The 19,366-nt window shown below is 44.5% G+C and overlaps 1 protein-coding gene across 4 annotated transcripts; it reads left to right on the top strand.

Annotated features, from left to right (window-relative positions):
* Nucleotides 1–11,664: 11,664 nt before the first annotated feature.
* LOC103635415 (acyl-protein thioesterase 1 homolog 1) lies at nucleotides 11,665–19,057 on the top strand. Of its 4 annotated transcripts, XM_008657876.2 has the most exons (11): nucleotides 11,695–11,968; nucleotides 13,941–15,371; nucleotides 15,440–15,615; nucleotides 15,963–16,074; nucleotides 17,391–17,427; nucleotides 17,620–17,689; nucleotides 17,805–17,909; nucleotides 18,112–18,262; nucleotides 18,364–18,446; nucleotides 18,547–18,640; nucleotides 18,722–19,057. In XM_008657876.2, the coding sequence occupies exons 3-11, from the start codon at nucleotides 15,588–15,590 to the stop codon at nucleotides 18,804–18,806; spliced, it is 765 nt and encodes a 254-aa protein (XP_008656098.1). In that variant the 5' UTR covers nucleotides 11,695–11,968; nucleotides 13,941–15,371; nucleotides 15,440–15,587; the 3' UTR covers nucleotides 18,807–19,057. The 4 variants fall into 4 exon arrangements, with proteins under 4 accessions (XP_020398154.1, XP_008656096.1, XP_008656098.1 ...); XM_008657874.3 differs by having other exon boundaries at nucleotides 11,667–11,968; nucleotides 13,941–15,615; XM_008657877.2 differs by lacking the exon at nucleotides 13,941–15,371 and having other exon boundaries at nucleotides 15,403–15,615.
* The last annotated feature ends 309 nt before the right edge of the window (nucleotides 19,058–19,366 follow it).

Here is a 19,366-nt window from a genome sequence, read left to right as displayed (position 1 = left end):
CTTCGATGAAGTTTTCCGAGTTTTCTGTTTTGATTACCACATCATCTATGTAAGCCTCCACACGCTTGCCCCAGTGATCGGCTAAGCATGTTTGAATGGCTCTCTGATAAGTTGCTCCAGCGTTTTTGAGGCCGAACGGCATGGAGGTATAACAGAAAGCACCAAACGGAGTGATGAACGCCGTTTTCTCCTCGTCTTCTTTTGCCAAACTAATCTGATGATACCCGGAATAACAATCTAAGAAAGACAGCACAAAACATCCAGCGGTGGAGTCCACCACCTGATCTATCCTCGGGAGCCCGAAGGGATCCTTCGGACAGTGTTTGTTGAGATCAGTATAGTCGACGCACATGCGCCAATCCACTTTATTCTTTTTGAGTACAAGAACAGGGTTGGCTAACCACTCGGGGTGCAATACTTCTCTAATAAATCCAGCCGCAACCAAGCGAGCTAACTCGGCGCGAATGGCCTCCCTCTTGTCGGGCATGAAACGACGTAGCTTTTGCCGAATCGGCCTCGCCTGGGGATAAACCTTCAACTTGTGCTCGGCCAGTTCTCTTGGGACTCCCGGCATATCCACAGGTTGCCATGCGAATACATCTCGGTTATCTTGCAGGAACTGGACGAGCGCGCTTTCCTATTTGTCGTCCAAGCTGGAGCTGATGATGGTTGTCTTGCGCTCATCAGCGAACCCCAGGTTAATTCGCTTGGTTTCTTCAGTTGGCCGCATAGAGGTCGCGGCCTGAGCTTCGTTTGCCGGTACAGCGAGGTCCTCCTCAGGCTTAGAATTCGCCAGTGTAGAAGGGACCGTTGACGGCTTGGTGGTGAGGGCTGCTTGGATGGCCACTCGGAAACATTCTGCGGCGCCTTGGAAGTCGGCGCGCACAGTTATGATCCCTCGCGGTCCTGGCATCTTCAGTATCATGTATGTATAGTGCGGAATGGCCATGAATTTGGCCAATCCCGGCCTTCCAATGATGGCGTTGTACCCGCAGTCGAAGTTTGCCACTTCAAACCTCAGGAACTCGGTTCTGTAGTTCTCCGGAGTTCTGAAGGTGACTGGCATGTAGATGTGGCCCAGCGGGTATTCCCCCTCCGTCGGCACGATGCCGAAGAAAGGAGTGTCCGACTTGTGGAGCTCTTTGAGGTGAGCCCCCAAGCCTTGGAGTGTCCGGGGGAAGGTGACGTTGATGCTGCTTCCCCCGTCCACTAGCACCTTCTTCACCCGGCTCTCTCGGATCACCGAATCGACGAGGAGCGGGTATTTGCCCGGATGGTCGAAGTTGAGCCATTGATCTTCCCGAGTAAAAGTGATCGGGTGTTCTGACCACCGGTATGGGGCGGGAGGACCGGTGGTCGCCACCAGTATCTGGCGGTCGTTGAGCTTTTGTTGTCTCTTGTTTTCCTGTGACCCATGTCCGCCGAAGATGACGTTGACCTCCCTGTCGACGCGTGGGAAAGCTCCTCCTCCCCCCTCCTCCGGCTGATGAGGTTGTCGCGGTTCATCCGGTCCTCCCCTCGGCGGAGGAGGAGGTAGAGGTTGGAAGGGTCGGCCATGTCCAACGGAGTGCTTGAAGTCCCGGCAGTTGCGAAGAGTGTGGCGCATGTCCTTGTGGTATGGGCACTGGGCGTCAAGGATGTCGTCCAGCGTGCGTTCGCCTCCGCGAGGTCCTCCTCGGGCGCGAGAGGCAGGCGGTCCGGCGACGTGTACTTCTTTGCGAGGCCTCTTCTCCCAGCGTTTGTCCGGTGGCTGGTTCGCGTCGCGTCGTGGTGCTGCCGGTGCAGGCTTTGCTCCTCCGATGAGGTCCTGAGCTCGCTCGTCGGCGGTGATGTAGAGGTCGGCTTCCCGGAACAGCTCCTCGGAAGTAGTCGGCGCCTTCTGTAGTATGGCTCGGACAAAAGCCGAGTCGTTGGATCCTCTGTAGAAGTCCTCAATCACGGCCGCCTCCGTGACCTCGGGGATGCGATTTCTCATGGTCTGGAACCTTTTGAGGTACGACCGAAGAGTCTCATCCCCCCGGCGCTTGATGGATTTGAGGTCCCACGGTTGCGCTGGCTTGTCGGAGAGGGACTGGAAGTTGGTGGTGAAACGTCGACTGAAGTCTCCCCAGTCGTCGATGCAGTGTCGGGGTAGATGTCATAGCCACTGTAGCGCATCTTGCCCAAGGACGATGGGCAGATACGCGGTCATAACGTCCTCAGATGCTCCGGCAGCCCGAGCAGCGGTGGTGTAGACGGCTAGCCAACCCCCGGATCCTGCTTAGGCTCATATTTGTCGACATTGGATACCTTGAAGTTGGGAGGCCATTGGATGGCCCTAAGGCGCGGAGTAAGAGCGGACACTCCGCACGTGTCCTCCTGTCGTCGGGGACGATGTCTGTCCCGGGGAGGGGAGTTGTGATGGTGGTTCCTCGACCGTCCCCGGGTGGTACCGCCAGTTGAGGCCGTTGCCGACTCAGTCCTGGCGGCCTGGCTCTGAGTCGGGATGCCATGATCCCGGTCGTACTCCACCCGACGGCGAATCTCGTTCTCATGCCGCCGTTCGCGTGAAGCATTGATGGAGCTCCGCGCGTCTCGGCGACTGTTGATGGCGTGTCGTAGATCGTTCGGTGGGTGAGCGAGCGGTAGAAGATGGTTGGCTGCCTGGGTGAACAGGCGTCAGTATCCCTCGGCGTCGGGAGTCCGAGGGAGTCCATCAGCTATCTGAGCTAGTACCCCTCCGACTTCGCTTGGCGTGTTCATAGCTCGGGCGAAGTCGGGATTCAGGTTGCGCCCGAAGAGCGGATTCTCCCGGTGTTGCCTTGCGTCTTGCTCGGCCTGTTCCTGAGCCCGCCGGCGATCACGTCGTTGGGAGTTCCTTCGTTCTCTGAAGACGCGTTCTTCCGGAGTTTCTCCTATCTCCGAGACCTCGTCTCGCGAGACAGGCTGCTCCGGATCCCGTTCTCCGGCCGCGTGATGTCGTCGAACGTTCCTGCGCCGGTTCCTCCGTCGGCGGGATTCTCGTTGAGGCGGTTCTTCTCCGGGCGTGGTCGGTTCATCGTCAGAGACGGTGGGCGACTCCACTCTCCCGATGAAGAGGACGTCAGGGTAGAATGGTGCTACTGTCGTGGCGACTTTCTTTCCGTTCTCTTTTGAGGCCAGAGGAACGGAAAGAACGACTTGTTTTTCCCTGGTCTCCTTCTTCCTCACGATCCGTGTCCATTCTTTTGTCGGGGAAGTAGACAGCGGAGTCTTCCGGGTCAGCGAACTCTCGGCCCCCGACTTTCCGAAGACGATCTTTTTCCGAAGAGCTGGAGGTTGCGCCTCTCCGGCATTTTTGGGGTTTGTTGGAGGAGACTTCTTTTCCGGTGGATCCGCGATACGGTGTAGAATTCCCTCTTCATCCGCTACAGATGAGATTGTCCCAAAGCAGAATACGGATCCGGGACGCATGGTGATCTTGCTGTTGAAGGTGACGGCCATTGAGCTAGCTTGGATCGTCGACACACCCCCTACCTGGCGCGCCAGCTGTCGGTGTTTTGGGTCCGACCGCACACCCGGGGTTGCCCCTCAAGGTGTTTTTAGGAGTAGGATGGTGTCGACGACTGTAGCAAAATGGTTCGTGCCGATCACATGAGGGACAGTGGACAAGATTTACAGGTTCGGGCCGCTTAGAGATGCGTAACACCCTACGTCCTGGTGAGTATGTGAACGTGGTTACAAGAGGGCTCTCTGGATTGAGGACACAGAGAGTTGAGGTGGGTGGCTAAGTAAGATAGGATCGATCGTTCTGAAGGGGTGCCCCCTAGGCCTTATATACTCGACCGTGGGGCAGTACACGTGGATATGATAACAACAAGTAGCTAAAAGGTAGTGAACCTCTTGAGTTTATCCCTACGTAACCCTCGCCGACTTATCCTCGCATGGCTCCGTAGCATGGGGGCTCCAACGCAGGAAAGTCGGGTCTCTGTTGCAATTTACTCGTTCGACGTTGTGGGCCGTCCGGGTTTGCACCAATCCGGTCTTACGTCTTCTCTACTTTGTTGGTTGTTTCTCCCCAGGCCCACGAAGGAACCTCATGATTTATTAGGCCTTTGGGCCTTTCGTGAGGTCTTTTACTCCTTTAGTGGACCCAGGGGATATCTATCCCCCACAGCTGCTCACCACTCGTTTAAGTTATTTCAAATGGATGTGAAGAGCGCCTTCCTAAATGGACCAATCAAGGAGGAAGTATATGTGGAACAACCCCCTGGCTTCGAGGATGACAGGTATCCCGACCACGTCAACACGCTCTCTAAGGCGCTCTATGGACTTAAGCAAGCCCCAAGAGCATGGTATGAATGCCTTAGAGATTTTCTTATTTCTAACGCTTTCAAGGTTGGGAAAGCTGATCCTACTCTCTTTACTAAGACTTGTAATGGTGATTTGTTTGTATGCCAAATATAAGTCGATGACATAATATTTGGTTCTACTAATCAAAAGTCTTATGAGGAGTTTAGCAGGGTGATGATGCAGAAATTCGAGATGTCTATGATGGTCGAGTTGAGCTACTTCCTTGGATTCCAAGTGAAGCAACTCAAGGAAGGAACCTTCATCTACCAAACGAAGTACACTCAAGACTTACTCAAGAGGTTTGTGATGAAGGTTGCAAAGCCCGCAAAGACACCAATGGGAACAGACAGACACTTGGATCTCAACAAAGGAGGTAAGTCCGTTGATCAAAAGGCACATAGGTCTATGATAGGTTCTTTGCTTTATCTTTGTGCCAGTAGACCGGATATTATTCTTAGCGTATGCATGTGTGCTAGATTTCAACCCGACCCCAAGGAATGTCACCTTGTGGCAATTAAGCGAATTCTTAGATACTTAGTTTCTACGCCTTGCTTCGGGATCTAGTATCCAAAGGGGGCTACCTTTGACTTAATCAAATATTTAGATTCCGACTATGTCGGGTGCAAGGTTGATAGGAAGAGCACATCAGGGCTTGTCAGTTTCTGGGAAGGTCCCTGGTGTCCTGGAGCTCTAAGAAACAAACATTTGTTGCCCTATCCACTGCTGAGGCTGAGTATGTTGTCACAGGACAGTGTTGCGTGCAGCTACTTTGGATGAGCCAAACCCTCCGGGACTTCGGCTACAATTTGAGCAAAGTCCCACTCCTATGTGATAATGAGAGTGAAATCCGCTTGGCGGATAATCCTGTTGAACACAACCACACTAAGCACATAGACATCCGACATCACTTTTTGAGAGACCACCAGCAAAGGGGAGATATCGATATTTATCATATTAGCACCGAGAACCAGCTAGCCGATATCTTCACCAATCCTTTAGATGAGAAAAGGTTTTACAGGCTGCATAGTGAATTAAACGTCTTAGATTCGTGGAACTTGGATTGATCTATAGCATACATGTGCTTTATGCCTTTGATCATGTTACTTTAAGTATTACTATCTTTATTTGCTTATTTTTGGTGCTCAAGTTGTACAAGTCATCCCCGGACCTCACAAGTCCCTATGCACATGAAGCACATGTTTAGGGGGAGGATGGACTACAACTTGATCCTTTGAGGCTAATGTGTTTGCTTGAGTACTTTTGATATAGTCTCAAAGTTGAATTGAAAGGGAAAAGGTGAACTTGGACAAAGAAAGGGCTTCCACTTCATTCCGGTATCAATGTATCTTGTCCCAAGTTTTTATTTGTGTTCTCGTTGCCTTTGATCTTATTTGACATTTGTGCGAGGCAATGGGGTTAAAGGGCCAAATAGTTCTCCTATTTTGGTGCTTAATGCCAAAGGGGAGAAATTAAGGCCAAAGCAACTGGATCAGCCAACCACTTGTGAATTTCAAAATTTTAGAGTTAGAACTCTTGGTATTTGATCAAAACCCTCTTATTGCAAAAACTGTTCTCTTACGGGGGAGAAATTTGACTATGGGAAAAAGGGCGAGTTTTTGGTATTTGATCAAAATTACTTGTGAAAGATCTCTTGATTTGCCAAAACAAGTGTTTTTGACATAGTGATAGGAAAACAAATTTGTTTTGAGAAAATAAACCAAGTGGTGGCAAAAGTGATCCAAATATGCCAAATCCTATGTGAGATGAATTGGTCTTCAATTTGCACTTTTTAGCTTATCTTTGAAAATGTTGTTGCATTTTTAGTTGCTTTTGATGTGTTGGCATAAATCACCAAAAAGGGGAGATTGAAAGGGAAATGTGCCCTTGGGCCATTTCTATAAATGTTTTGGTGATTAGATGCCCAACACATATTGTTTTGTGCTAAGTGTAAAAAGATGCAAATGGAAATGCAAGGTATGATTCTAGACTTAGTAAATTGTTTTTGGTACTAACATATTCTACTAAGTGCTAGGAACCTTGCCAAATCAAAAGAGTTTGGATTGGAGAAGTTTGGCTACACCCAGCCAAACTTGCACCAGCCTCCGGTCGCACCGGACTGTCCGGTGTGCACCGGACAGTGTCCGGTGCTCAGGTTGGCACGCCCGGTGAACTGGCTGTTCTCGGGAAAAACTCAGCGTGCCACGGCTATAATTCACCAGACTGCCCGGTGAGTCAGTCGCGCCCACGCCAATGGTCGGTCGCGCGATCAGCGGGTGACACGTGGACTTCACCAACGATCAGAAGGTCACACCGGACTGGATGGTGTGCCACGGGGGTCGTGGCTGCAACAGTTAGCTTCGCTAGAAAAGGAAGGAAATCACACACTGTTCACTGTCCGGTGGTGCACCGGACTATCCGGTGGTGCACCGGACTATCCGGTGGTGTACTAGACTGTCCGGTGCACCCACGAACAGAAGGCAACTATGGCCTTCCAAATGGAGCTCCAACGGCTCCTAGCTGCCTTGGTGCTATAAAATGGACCCCTAGGCGCATGGAACAGTACACCAAGCACCTCTTTAACATCCTAAGACGCCAAGACTTCGCATTCACGCATCTGGTTCACTGTGATAGAGATTCGAGCACTTTTCTGAGTTGTAACTCCATTGTGCCGTTTTTGTGTGCTCGTTCTTGTCTTGTGTGCGTGTTGGTGCTGCAACTCTCGCTCTTGTGTGTGTTGCTATTCCCTCCTTACTTCTGTGCTCATTCGAGATCTTTTGTGTAAGGTGTGAGAGACTCCAAAGTGTGGAGATTCCTCACAAAGGGATATTGTTGAGATAAAGAGAACCATGGTATTAAAGTTGATCGTTGGATCACTTGAAAGGGGTTGAGTGCAACCCTCGTCCGTTGGGATGCCACAACGTGGAGTAGGCAAGTATTCTACTTGACCGAACCACAGATAAAAATCACTGTGTCACTTGTATTTATTCTTGTGTGATTCTCTCTATCTCCATTTACTTCACTTGCATAATTGCTCTAAGTTTAATACTCATATTGTGGAGAGCAATTAAGTGAATAAGTTTACTCCGCTTGTACTTCTCTCTTGAACTTGGGCTTAACTTTCACTAATCTAATATTAGTCCAAGCTATTTTTTACAAGATCACCTATTCACCCCCCTCTAGGTGCTCTCACTAGGCCTCCTCCTTGCTCCTTGGATATGGCGGCATCAGGGCTGGTCGTAGTCACGTTGGCAACGCCTGGACTATCGCCTCCCTGGGATTCGACAAGCGTCGGGACCAGCTCTAAGCTGGCAAGCTCGTAGGTGTATGTCGTGTAGAACGAAGTGGTGGCTATGATGATTCCATGTGGCCTCGACATCTTCAGCATCAGGTATGTGTAGTTGGGAACAACCATGAACTTGGCATAGCACGACCTCTTGAGGATGGCATTGTAGCATCCCGCAAAGTTCACTACTTGGAACTACAGTCATTCGGTGCGGAAAAGTTGGTAGGATCCCCTAATGTGACGGGGAGGGTGATCCGCCTAAGGGGGTAGGCATGATGGCCTGGGATGATGCCATGGAACGGTGCCGAGCTTGGGCGCAACGCTGAGCGCGCAATGCCCAAACCATCGAAGGTCTCGACGTACATGATGTTGAGACCACTCACCCATCCATCAACACCTTGGTGAGGTGTTTTGACCCCACGATTGGCTCGATGATGAGGGGGTACATCCCGGAATGTAGGATCACGTCAGGTGGTCGCTTCGGTCGAAGACTATCGGGAATTCTGACCATCGTAGGTACCGCGGGACTGTGGGCTCCGTGGCAAACACTTCTCATCGTGCCGCCTTGCAGCGGCGTCGATCTCTGTATGCTTCTCATAAGGCTATGGCTGAAGTACATGAGGGGAATTGTGGTACTCATTAATTGGCTCTGAATATGAAGTGGTTATGGTGAAGATCTGGTTTCGATTGGCCTGATATGATAGCCGGTTGTTTCAAGTACTACAAGAGATGTTAAGTGTGTTATAAATTCGGTGACTTGCAACTAGTTCTTGCAGCCGAATTACATCCTATTATCAAACATTGGCCTTTCAGGGGATAGGGATTGGATTTTATAGGAGAAATTCATCCTTCATCATCAAAAGGGCATCGATTTATATTAGTCGCCACAAATTACTTTACCAAATGGACTAAAGTCGTTCTCTAACGGACATGAAGCACATAGAGGTAATTGAGTTTATAATTGAGCTTATCATTCATAGATTCGACGTTCCTAAGACTTTAACCACAGACCATGGGACTTCTTTTATGTCAAAGGAGGTACATGAGTTTGCTGAATCATATACGCTCAAATTGCTTAACTCATCTCCATATTATGCTCAGGCCATTGGATAGACCGAGTCTAGTAATAGGATATTGATTAGTCTTATAAAGAAGAAGATATCTAATCATCCTAAGCATTGGCATAAGGTCCTGTCTGAGGCTTTGTGGGCTTATAGAATATCTAAACATTGTGCTACTAAAGTTTCTCCTTTTGAGCTTGTTTATGGGTAGGAAGCGGTTTTGCCTGTGGAAGTAAGCCGAAATGCTACCAAGTTTGCCAGGCAGAACGATTTAACTATTGGTGATTATTATAATTTGACGATGAACAATATTGATGAAGTGACTGACAGAAGATTGATAGCTCTAGGAGAGATCGAGACAAACAAGATCATGGTTGCCAAAGCTTACAATAAGAAAGTCAAGGCTAAGTCATTCCAGGTAGAAGACCTAGTATGGAAGACCATCTTGCAGTTAAGGAGCAGAGATCGGAAATTCGGGAAATGTTTGCCAAGCTGGGAAGGCCCTTACAAGATCACACAGGTAATAACTAGTAACGCCTATATATTTCAAACATTGCAAGGTGAAGACTTGCCTATGGCGCTGAACGGTCGTTTCCTGAAGCAATATCATCCTAGTACGTGGCAAGATGCTTAAGAAAACCGATGTGGTCACATCGAGTTGATTCTAGCCTATACCAGTGCTTTTGGTTTGCTCAGCATCTTCAAAAGGTAGGGGCATGTGTTGAGCACCATTTGTGGCACTGGGCACGACCGGACGGTCCGGCTCTGAGGACCGGATGATTCGGCCTACGGACGCTCCGCGATTAGATCGGATCAGGCATAACTAATCTTTTTTCCACGCGTGTTTAGCCCTCTAAATCCATGGTTGCTATTGGAAGACGCTTAAGAACGGGTCCAGACCACCCCTAGATATATATGAAGGGGTACGACCGATTGCAGGGACCAACAATCGAGCTACAATCAATATATCTTCCGTTCTTTATCTTTTGCCCTAGGAGTAGAGAGTAACACAACTTTCTCTCTCTAATCTTCACCTCTCTTCGACTCTATATCGTATAGAGGTGTCTTGAGTGGCCTGCCGATCCCAAGACAAACCCTAGGCTCTCCTTCCGGGAGCGAGATCCAGATGTATTGTCGAACGCCGTCATCATTGTGCACGCGTGGACCGTCCGACCCTAGGCGCGGACCGTTCGGCTAGTCAGCAGGGAACTCTTGCCTCTGCGCCAGGTTGCGGCCTATCCGGCCCTAGGCTGCGGACCGTTCGCGTTGCCGCAGAGAGCACCACCATCGATACAAATAGTAGTGATTGGTGTCTAGATCGACACCAGGTACCAGCGATGATTAGAGGTACGTTAGATGTTGCTTCAATGTTGTCCCAAGTCCTATCATTGGTCTGTTTGATACATCCAGCCCAAAATTACTTACGCTGAATGAAGGAGCCAGAATGGTTGAAGTAAAAAAAGGACTTGTTCATTTTGAGAAAAGATAAATACAAACTATTTTAAAATAAACGCACATCTAGTTTCTTGAGAAGTGTTTTTTATGAAAATATAAAAATGATACTTATGATATATAATAAATGTCGTTAGATTGAGCATGGAGTATATTTTCAAAATAATCTTGCTTGATACAAGTATGATACTATTTTCTACATTTCTAGTCAAACTTAAGCAACCTTTGTTCTAAATTGCCTTCTTCTTTTGGCCAATAATGGATGCGCCAATAAACTTAGCTTTCGCATAAGCAGATTACATGGATCAAAATTAATTGATATATCATTGATCTTATTTTTGTATTATTGCTCTATATGTCCTACTTGTTTGCATCTAGAGTGAAATCGACCATTACCTTTCATAAAACTAGTCTTATGGGTATTAAAGACCACCTTACTATTCTTGGGATGTAGACCAATTCCTCTTTGCCAAGAGAAAAATCTTTGGTTATCTAAAAACTTAAGCTCAGTGGATCGTGTAAAATAGCAGACGCGACACTATAGATGACACTGTTTAACACTGTAGATTACATTGATCAAATATAAAATTTGAAATAATTCCACCTTACTATTCATGGAGTATATTTTTATACATTTGCAATTGAACTAATTAAGATCATAAATAGGTGGAGTAAGATTTTGCTTTCTTTATTTTTTACATAGACAAATATATGCACTTTCTAGCATATTTAACATTTAAATACATCAATGTATATATTATAATAAATATGTATATTATAATATTATTATACAAATTCTTTTAAACTATTTAAATACATTTAAACATCGTTTTAAATGGAGTAGACGTAAAGGCTTCATAGTTAGCGGCTAATAATTAGCTCTTTATATCTAAACAAGTCTAACTAATTATTACCCAAATACTTAACGGCAACATATACATATAGTATAAAATAATTATGGTGCTAACATCAAATCTTATGAATCGGATTTACAATATATGGTTGAGTGCAATGTTACTTGAGGATGACGCACCCTATTATATGGATTATGAAAACATAAGGGTTTTTAGAAAATAGTCTAAAAGGAAGTTTGATTGAACTTAGCCGATGGATTCGATGGGTAAAATTTAATGTTAGTGTGTTAGCACACTACGAATTATTTTTATACTAGATATGTTGCTTAAGGATATTAGGTGTTGTTTGGTTCAAAAAATGTAACGCAAATGGTAATGGTAATAGTTTACGCTCGATTACTGGCGGTAACAAATTTGAATAGGCTGATATCAAATTTTAGTGTGGTATCTAATTATGGTTGGACTAAAACAAACATGATTTAACGTTATCAGTTACCCATTACGTTGCAAATACGTCAATCAAACGGCACCTTAGTTATGATGTACTAATTCCATGCTCGAATATTTATCGTCAATTAGTTTATTTTTAAATAGAAACACAATAAATAAAAAAGAAGTATTAATTAGGTAATAGCAGCTAATATTAGCTGTGACAAATTAACTAGCCCGATTGTTTAAAGTTGAGCTATTATGATAACGCCGTGCAGTTAACAGACCCATCGGCTGCCACGCTGGCACACTGAGCATGCCTCAGCGAGGCTCTCGAGCCATTCCTTTTTCTATGTGGCCAAGCACGGGCTTCAACCACGGCATCAGCCACCAGGCAACCATGCGGCAGCCGCCCCGCGGACCACGCAGATTAGAGCAGCCCGCAGCAGCGAATTAAAGTTACAGCGGGTCGTTTGCGAGCACACAAGGATCTCTAGCTCTGCCATGGTGGTAACTGGTATTCTGGGCGGGCTGCTCTAACCATCAAAGCGTAGCGCACACCACTTGCTCGACAAAAGGTTGGGTGGAAAACTGTCTAGAGTTTCATTTGCTTTTTTCTATATTTTATTTTTGTTATTAGTTTTTGAATGCTTTGACTTCTGTCTTGAATATATATGTATATGCCCTTACATTTTATAACTAACAATATCATGACGAATCATTATCATCAACGATCTGACCTGTGAAGACAGTGACATGCACATCGCATCCGTTTAATCTCTGAGCTGCACAGGTGCTTTCTCTTTGCCATGGTAACCTCCAAAGATTATACAAGGAAATGTAGTTGTTGCCAAATATATCAACCGTTTGTGTGATGCTCATCTCTGCACTGCTTGACCTTGACATCTATACGCTGACATTTTACACTCTAGTAGCTCTACATAGTGTAGACCACATCAAAAAGATAATGTCTTGATTCTTCCACTCCTAACGACCTTTGGCATGTTTTCATATTACGGATTCAGCCTTTCAGAGTAACAGCGGATAGCTGGAATTTTCTGCCTGGAAAGCAGAGTGTCTAGGGCACATGACATTCCTTCAGCATCTTGCACTGCACATCTTTATGGATGGAATGATGTGAGACATGACGACGTATTCCCTTTCAGCTTGGCCTGCACTCTTTAGTCTCATTGTTTCATCCCATCAACATGGAAGAGCTATCAGTTATCACAGGCTTATTTCATCACCAAGTTTACAGTAGAGGCTCAAGTTGGAAATGTGATGAGTTCTCCTTTTATTTAGATGCTGAACTTGTCATACTCATGGATATATGCACCACATATAGTTCCCCTGAACAGAACGGAATAGGCAGTGATTACTCAATGACAATTATTCTATTCGATTCTGTTATGTTCTATTCTATCTTCTGCTGGTGCAATGCACCCCAAAACAGCACTGTTCCTTTTGCCAATCTGTAGTAACCACATATCTACTTACAAAGCTACATGATCACTGATTAGTCACGTTTCACTTGGTGGTGATACTGCCAGTTCAGATCTGGTTACTATAGTTTTCTCTTTTCTTTTCCTTGTGAGAACACAACACTATGGTTAACAGTTACCACTGTTGAAAATTGAGCACTAACAAATTTTTGTTTAAGATTTACTATGAGAGAGACTATAGTTGACTTAAAGGTTATAATATTTCCACAGCCCATATGCACGCCATAACTTTCAGCGTTTTCCTACTGTCACCCATGGATTATGATGGTCCATCTCACAACTTCAAACCCCCAGTTAAACAACATTCCTTTGCTTTGGTCTATCTGAGGTTGATCAAAGGGATAAATTCTGCACTATGTTTATGGAAACATTGCCTTTCATTTATTACCTTTCACCTTTCCAAAACTTTTCAGAAGTCCTAAGATTAAAACTGAATGGAAGAACAACATGTACATTAAAATAACTGCTAACACAAAAGGGCAAGTAATGTTCATGTATAAGTAACAGTATGAAATAGAAAGCGGAGAAGGAGATGCTACTTCAGATTTTCTGGAGAGATCAAGCCATTGAAATAAGGAGCATGCATAATTCTCCCATTTACTTCCAAAGGCATAATTCTTCAGATAACGGCAGCTACACATTCCCTCTTGCATTTTAGAATTTGACTTCTGTTGAGCCTTGATGTGGACTTCTTACAGTGAGTATTCTTTACCTTTTAAAATTATTCAGTGAACTGGCCTTAGTGGGAGCTGAATATGGAAAGTGTACCTAACTGCATATGTAATCAGAAACTTGCTTGCAAAGAAGCTACAGTCACAAGTATTCCCTCTGGAAGGTGTACATAATTGTGTTATCCTGCTGATATATAGATCTATAGTAAGCATGGACCATGGAGTGAAAGCATTTAAAAAACTTATAGTTTTCCTGTTTTTGTATCCTCTCGAACTGTATGCTTTTAGGTTTTGAGTAACGACAAATCTGATATTTTGTATAGGTTGCTTTTTGAGGACCTTTTTCTGATTTTATAGAAAAAAACACCTTTTTGCAGGAACATGTGCAATATGGAGGGGAACAATATGCATGCTTCTAGTACCAGGGCATAACACAATGATGCCTATAATTTTTAGTGTGAAAAAAGTTAGATCAGGTGGCTTATGAATCTGTCTTGTGGAGTAGCTTCATCTAGCACCATGTAAACTGAAACCTCTGATGCTATTGTAACCGTGTAGGGACAACACGCATAGCTCACATATTTTGGCTTGAGCTGCCTCCCACACTGCCCATCTCAATCATTAGAAAATGAAAAGGAGAATGGAATATGATTCTTGTTGTATGTAGTGGGCCTGGCACACACAAAAAAAAATGAGAAAAGGTCCAGGTTTTTTTGTTTTTTCTACCAGCTTAGCATTTTCTTGGAAAAATACCATATTTTGCATAGACATCAGTTTATATTTATCTTTTTGTATTTTTAATCACCTCTTAAAATTTGCATCATTGAAAAAGAATCAACTGCTCTGCATTTGCAAAAGCAATATGAATATTTGCAAAGGTGAACACCTTTGCTGGCATGCAAACCTGGAGTTTTTGCAGTCTGTAAAAAGTTAATCTTCTGAAAATATTGAGAGCTGGAAAGAATCGGATGGTTTGCATAGCTACTTTGTTACAAAACCTTGAATTCAAAACCTTAATTTTACAGGTGTTCTCATTATATTAAAATTACTACATGTTAAGGCTCTTAGCCTCTTATATTGGTGTACTCATGTACCATCATGAAGAGTGTAGCCACGTATATGCTGCAAGTGGACTTGCATTTCTGCCTTTGGTTCCCATATCCATGCTGATTCTGTACTGAGGCTTGATAGATATGTCTTGCAATATAATCATCTTTTCTGAATTCTTTATTGTATCCTGATGGTATATCATTTGCAATTTGCAGTAGAATATTATTTCGTTTTTGCTTTCTTTGTGAAAATCTGCCACCAAGTGGTTTTCTGTGGGTCTGTGGGCAAGTAATGTTTCCATCAAAGATTTTTTGCAGTTTAATCGAACAGAAACTGCTAGTGGTGATTCAAAAGAAAAAAGTTCATGACTAGAAAATAAGTTGACTAATGCTTATTCCTTGCAAGTTTGTTTTGAGTTTGTCACATAGGGAGTTGCATGGATTTGTTGGCAGAAGGAAGTGCGCATTAATACTCCATACACCATGCAGCAGAGAGTTGTTCATTGGCTGCAGAACAGAGAAAAAGGAGAAGACAACATTATATATTTGGTTATTTCTCCACCGTCAGAGATGCGGCCTAGTAACCTGTGTGCCAAATGCATTTTCATGAAATGGCAAAGTGCCATTGCCACCCTCAATATGTATATCTGTGTGCAACTCTCTGCGTGCACGATTCTTCACTTAGAGGGGGAAAATAATCTTATATCCTTTCGTGCCATAAGATTTTCAGAATCCGATTATCCTCTACGACAGCACAAGGTGTGACAAACCGCACTGCCATGCAATGCAGATTCAAGGAATCTTTCAACATATATTCCTCTCTCCAGGCTTTCATTATAAATAGAGGCCAACTGGGTTTTGCACTTCATACAACCCCATACCTTCAGAGCTTACAAGGAGTAGCAGAGCTCAGAAGAGCATTCGTATTCAGCACATAGTGCGCCTTCTTGAAAGAACTGTACAGGAGATCACACAATGAGCTATTATGGCAGCAGCTCTTCTGGTAAACTGTCTAGTTCATTTCTCCATTGGTAATGTATCCTATGCACAAGACCACCTTCGTGCACATACGCACAAAATCAATATGGACCTTTCATCCAAAACCTTTGGCTGAGCACGTGGGAGTTTTTTTTTCAAATATGTAGCTACTAGCTGGGCACAGGGGAAGAGAGGGTGCAAGATGTTCTTTTTTTGGTAAAACACATTAGCCGAAAATTGTTGGACGAAAGGGTTCAGATTGATTTTATGCATATGTCATGTCCGCACGAAGGTGGTCTTGTGAATAGGATACGTTCTAATCTCTACCATTTATACCAATACCTTATCCTACATGAATGATCAATCATTCAGGTGGACGAAGCAGTAGGAGAGTCGACTATGGGAGGACATATGTGGTGAGGCCAAAGGGAAGGCACCTAGCCACCATTGTGTGGCTCCATGGCATAGGTGACAATGGTGCTAGGTACCCACTTATTGCTAGGCTCATGCCTACCTTTTTTTTAAAACTTTGCTTTATTCATATGATGATCCTCCATGCATGCTATCTCATGCAACTGCCACATGAATGCAAACTACACTTGTCAATCAAGAAAGGAGAGAACTAGATCACGGCAGTGTAGATCTAAAACACTTCAGGTGCTGTTTGGTTCACGAAATGTAACGCAAAGGGTAATGGTAATGGTTTACACTCGATTACTGTCGGTAACAAGTTTGAATAGTCCAGTATCAATTTTTAGTATGATATCTGATTACGATTAGACTAAAACAAACATGATTTAACGTTATCACTTACCCATTACGTTACAAATATGTGAACCAAACGGTACCTCATTCTTCCACCTTTTGCAGTTTTGCTATATGATTCAAGTGGCCTCCTTTTTGTCTGTCTGTCTGTGCATGCATATATTCCTAGTATTGCTTTGCTCAAAGTACATATTTTCACATACCTGTTGGCTGTTGTACACCTAACCACCTTCAATGCCACGAAGGACGCTGATAATGCTTTCCCACTTCCCATTCAGAAGGGATAGGAATGTCCAATACTTTTTTGATGCGGGCTAGTAATACATAAAGTAGGCCAATACATATGTATGTTGCATAGTTATAAGTTTATATCAGACAAAATTCCTAATTTACAGTTCCCTGTCTGCACAAACTATGTAAAGTAAAGAACATATTTTGTAATGACGTAGTAAAATTGCAGTATCTTGTTCTCGTGATCCACTATCAAAATTTTTGACAGCTATGAGTTTCGGAGAAAAATCAACTGATAGTAAGGCTGAAGATTGCTTTTAGTTCAGTACATCACATTTTTAAGAGTCCTTTTTCGACTTTGTGTATTTGCCCATGTTAGCTTCAGATTTTCTTTACCTACTTAATGTTAGTTTTCTGGCACCACAACGAAAAAAAGCAAACATCAACATCTGGGCTGCTTGCACGCAACGTTATTATTATTTAGCTAACTGTTTAGCCTCTCCAGATAATCTAGGAAATGGAGGCTAGCTCCTCAACTTACTGGTTCAGTACTGAGTTATTCCTCTTTAAGTGTTTTGTGTGTCAATCTTTAGCTCCAGATGTTTTTTCTCCAATCTCCATATCTTTTGTGTTGCTGGTACTTCGGAGAACATGTGATGCTTTATACAATGTGTGCGACCTACAAAATTTTAGATGACTTGGAATGGAATATCTTTAGCAGTTGCTGCTGCCATGCTTTTCTTGACATAGCGAACTGAATGATTTCCTTTTCCTTCTTTTTAATCATTCTGCATTTTTTCCCAGCTGGTCCCAGCTCCTGGATTCTCTTCCTCTACCAAATGTAAGCATGGATGCTTTGTACTTGAAGCACACCTCAATAGATATGGATACACCTTGTCTTATTCCTGAACCATGATAAAAACAGTTTCAGTATTTGTAAACATCTTCAGAACAGTGTAGTTAGCTTGGGCATATAAGGCAGCTATTCTTACTGCAACGAGACTTATTTATGTTGGAGCACTTGTTCATGTAGATCAAGTGGATATGCCCCACTGCTGCAACCCGGCCTGTCGCGGCTTTTGGTGGATTCCCCTGCACAGCATGTGAGTTCCTTTCATGGAAACTGAAGTTACATACTCCAACGTTGCCGTTTCTCTGAACTAGTGAACTCTGAAGCCTGGACGACATTTGATCCCTATTTTCCGGGAACTGAAACAGGGTTTGACGTTGAGGACACATCTATAGATGGCCGAGACGACATTGAGGGACTGGATGCTTCAGCTGCACACATTGCAAATCTGCTGTCGTCTGAGCCGTCTGATGGTACTAATAGTAATTCCTTGCTAAGTGCTAAGTCTCACGATACTAATTTTGCTGTTGATAGGATTAGTTGATAAGCTAACTATAAGCCCATATCTCATAAAAATGTCCGTCAGTTCATGCGCAGAATTATGATTTTAGATACACAGTTCATACAAAGTTGCTATCTTTTATTCATCCATTGATGTTTTCCACATGTGAGCAGTGAAGCTTGGGATTGGCGGTTTCAGCATGGGCGCCGCCGTTGCCCTTCACTCAGCAGCATGCTATGCTCATGGCAAATTCACAAGTGGCATTCCCTATCCAATCGCACTCAACGCAGTCATCAGTTTGAGTGGCTGGCTCCCTTGCTCAAGGTCTAACTTTGACATCCTCTCCATAGATCATCTGTGTCATAAAACTTGCTACGTTACTAATACTTTTCATGGATCCTAATGTTAACTCTTGATATTTGCAGGACCCTGAGGAGCAAGATGGAGGGTTCACATATTGCTGTAAGAAGGGCTGGCTCCTTGCCCATCCTGCTTAGTCATGGAAGAGGTGATGATGATGCTGATTCAAAAGAAAAAGAAATTCAGTACATGCTACTACTAGACAGTAAGTTTCCTTTTTTTCTCTAAATGACGTGTGTTTTTTGCAGTGGATGAAGTTGTCGTCTACAGGGATGGCGAGAGATCAGCTGAGGTTCTGAGGAACTCAGGATTCTCATTTCTGACTTTCAAGCCCTACAACGGGTACAGATGAGGTTCTGAGAGTTTCAATTTCCTCTCCTCCCCCAGACAACCAGATTGATTAGGTGACTTGTGACAACGCAGGTTGGGCCATTATACGATCCCTGAAGAACTGGACGACCTCTGCAAGTGGCTTAGTTCGTCGCTTGGCCTCGGCCGATCTCGCTAAAAGAATAGTTTTTTTTTTTTGGCGTATGCGCAATGGGTTTGGTGACAGCATATATTTTGAGGGGAGGTTTGGTTTGATAGCTTGTAAAACACTTGATGCTAGCTGCTCTCTTCGCATGTGGCTTTTGTTTCCGTCGTCCTAATTTACGTACTCTATGTCTCTATGTAATGCGGTACTTTGTTGTCTGATGTTTGCTAATAAAAAGAAAATGCCGTTGAGGCCTCTGATCAATGGAAACAGCATTTGTACTGTATCCAGGCAGCAAAACAACATTTGTACTCATCACTGCAGAAAACAGAAAATCTGGAGAGGTCCTGACTACATGCATCTGAACATCTGTTACGTTTGAGATCCACACTTGTTCAAGGTTAAGGAGCTTCTGAGCAACTGTGGATACAGTACAAAGCTCGTCACTTAGGCTGTGCGCAGCGGTTATCGCTAGCCATCCCCCTCCCCTTACATGCCGTCTGTAGGGGGCACCCTATGGCCGCAGCGGTGCCCCCGACAGCATCCCTACGCGTCGTCCCACTTCTCTCTCCCCCAGATCTAGCGTGTCACTG

This window comes from Zea mays, chromosome 8, assembly GCF_902167145.1.
Source record: "Zea mays cultivar B73 chromosome 8, Zm-B73-REFERENCE-NAM-5.0, whole genome shotgun sequence".
Taxonomy (NCBI): Eukaryota; Viridiplantae; Streptophyta; class Magnoliopsida; order Poales; family Poaceae; genus Zea; species Zea mays.
This window is presented reverse-complemented; position numbering and strand designations above follow the sequence as displayed.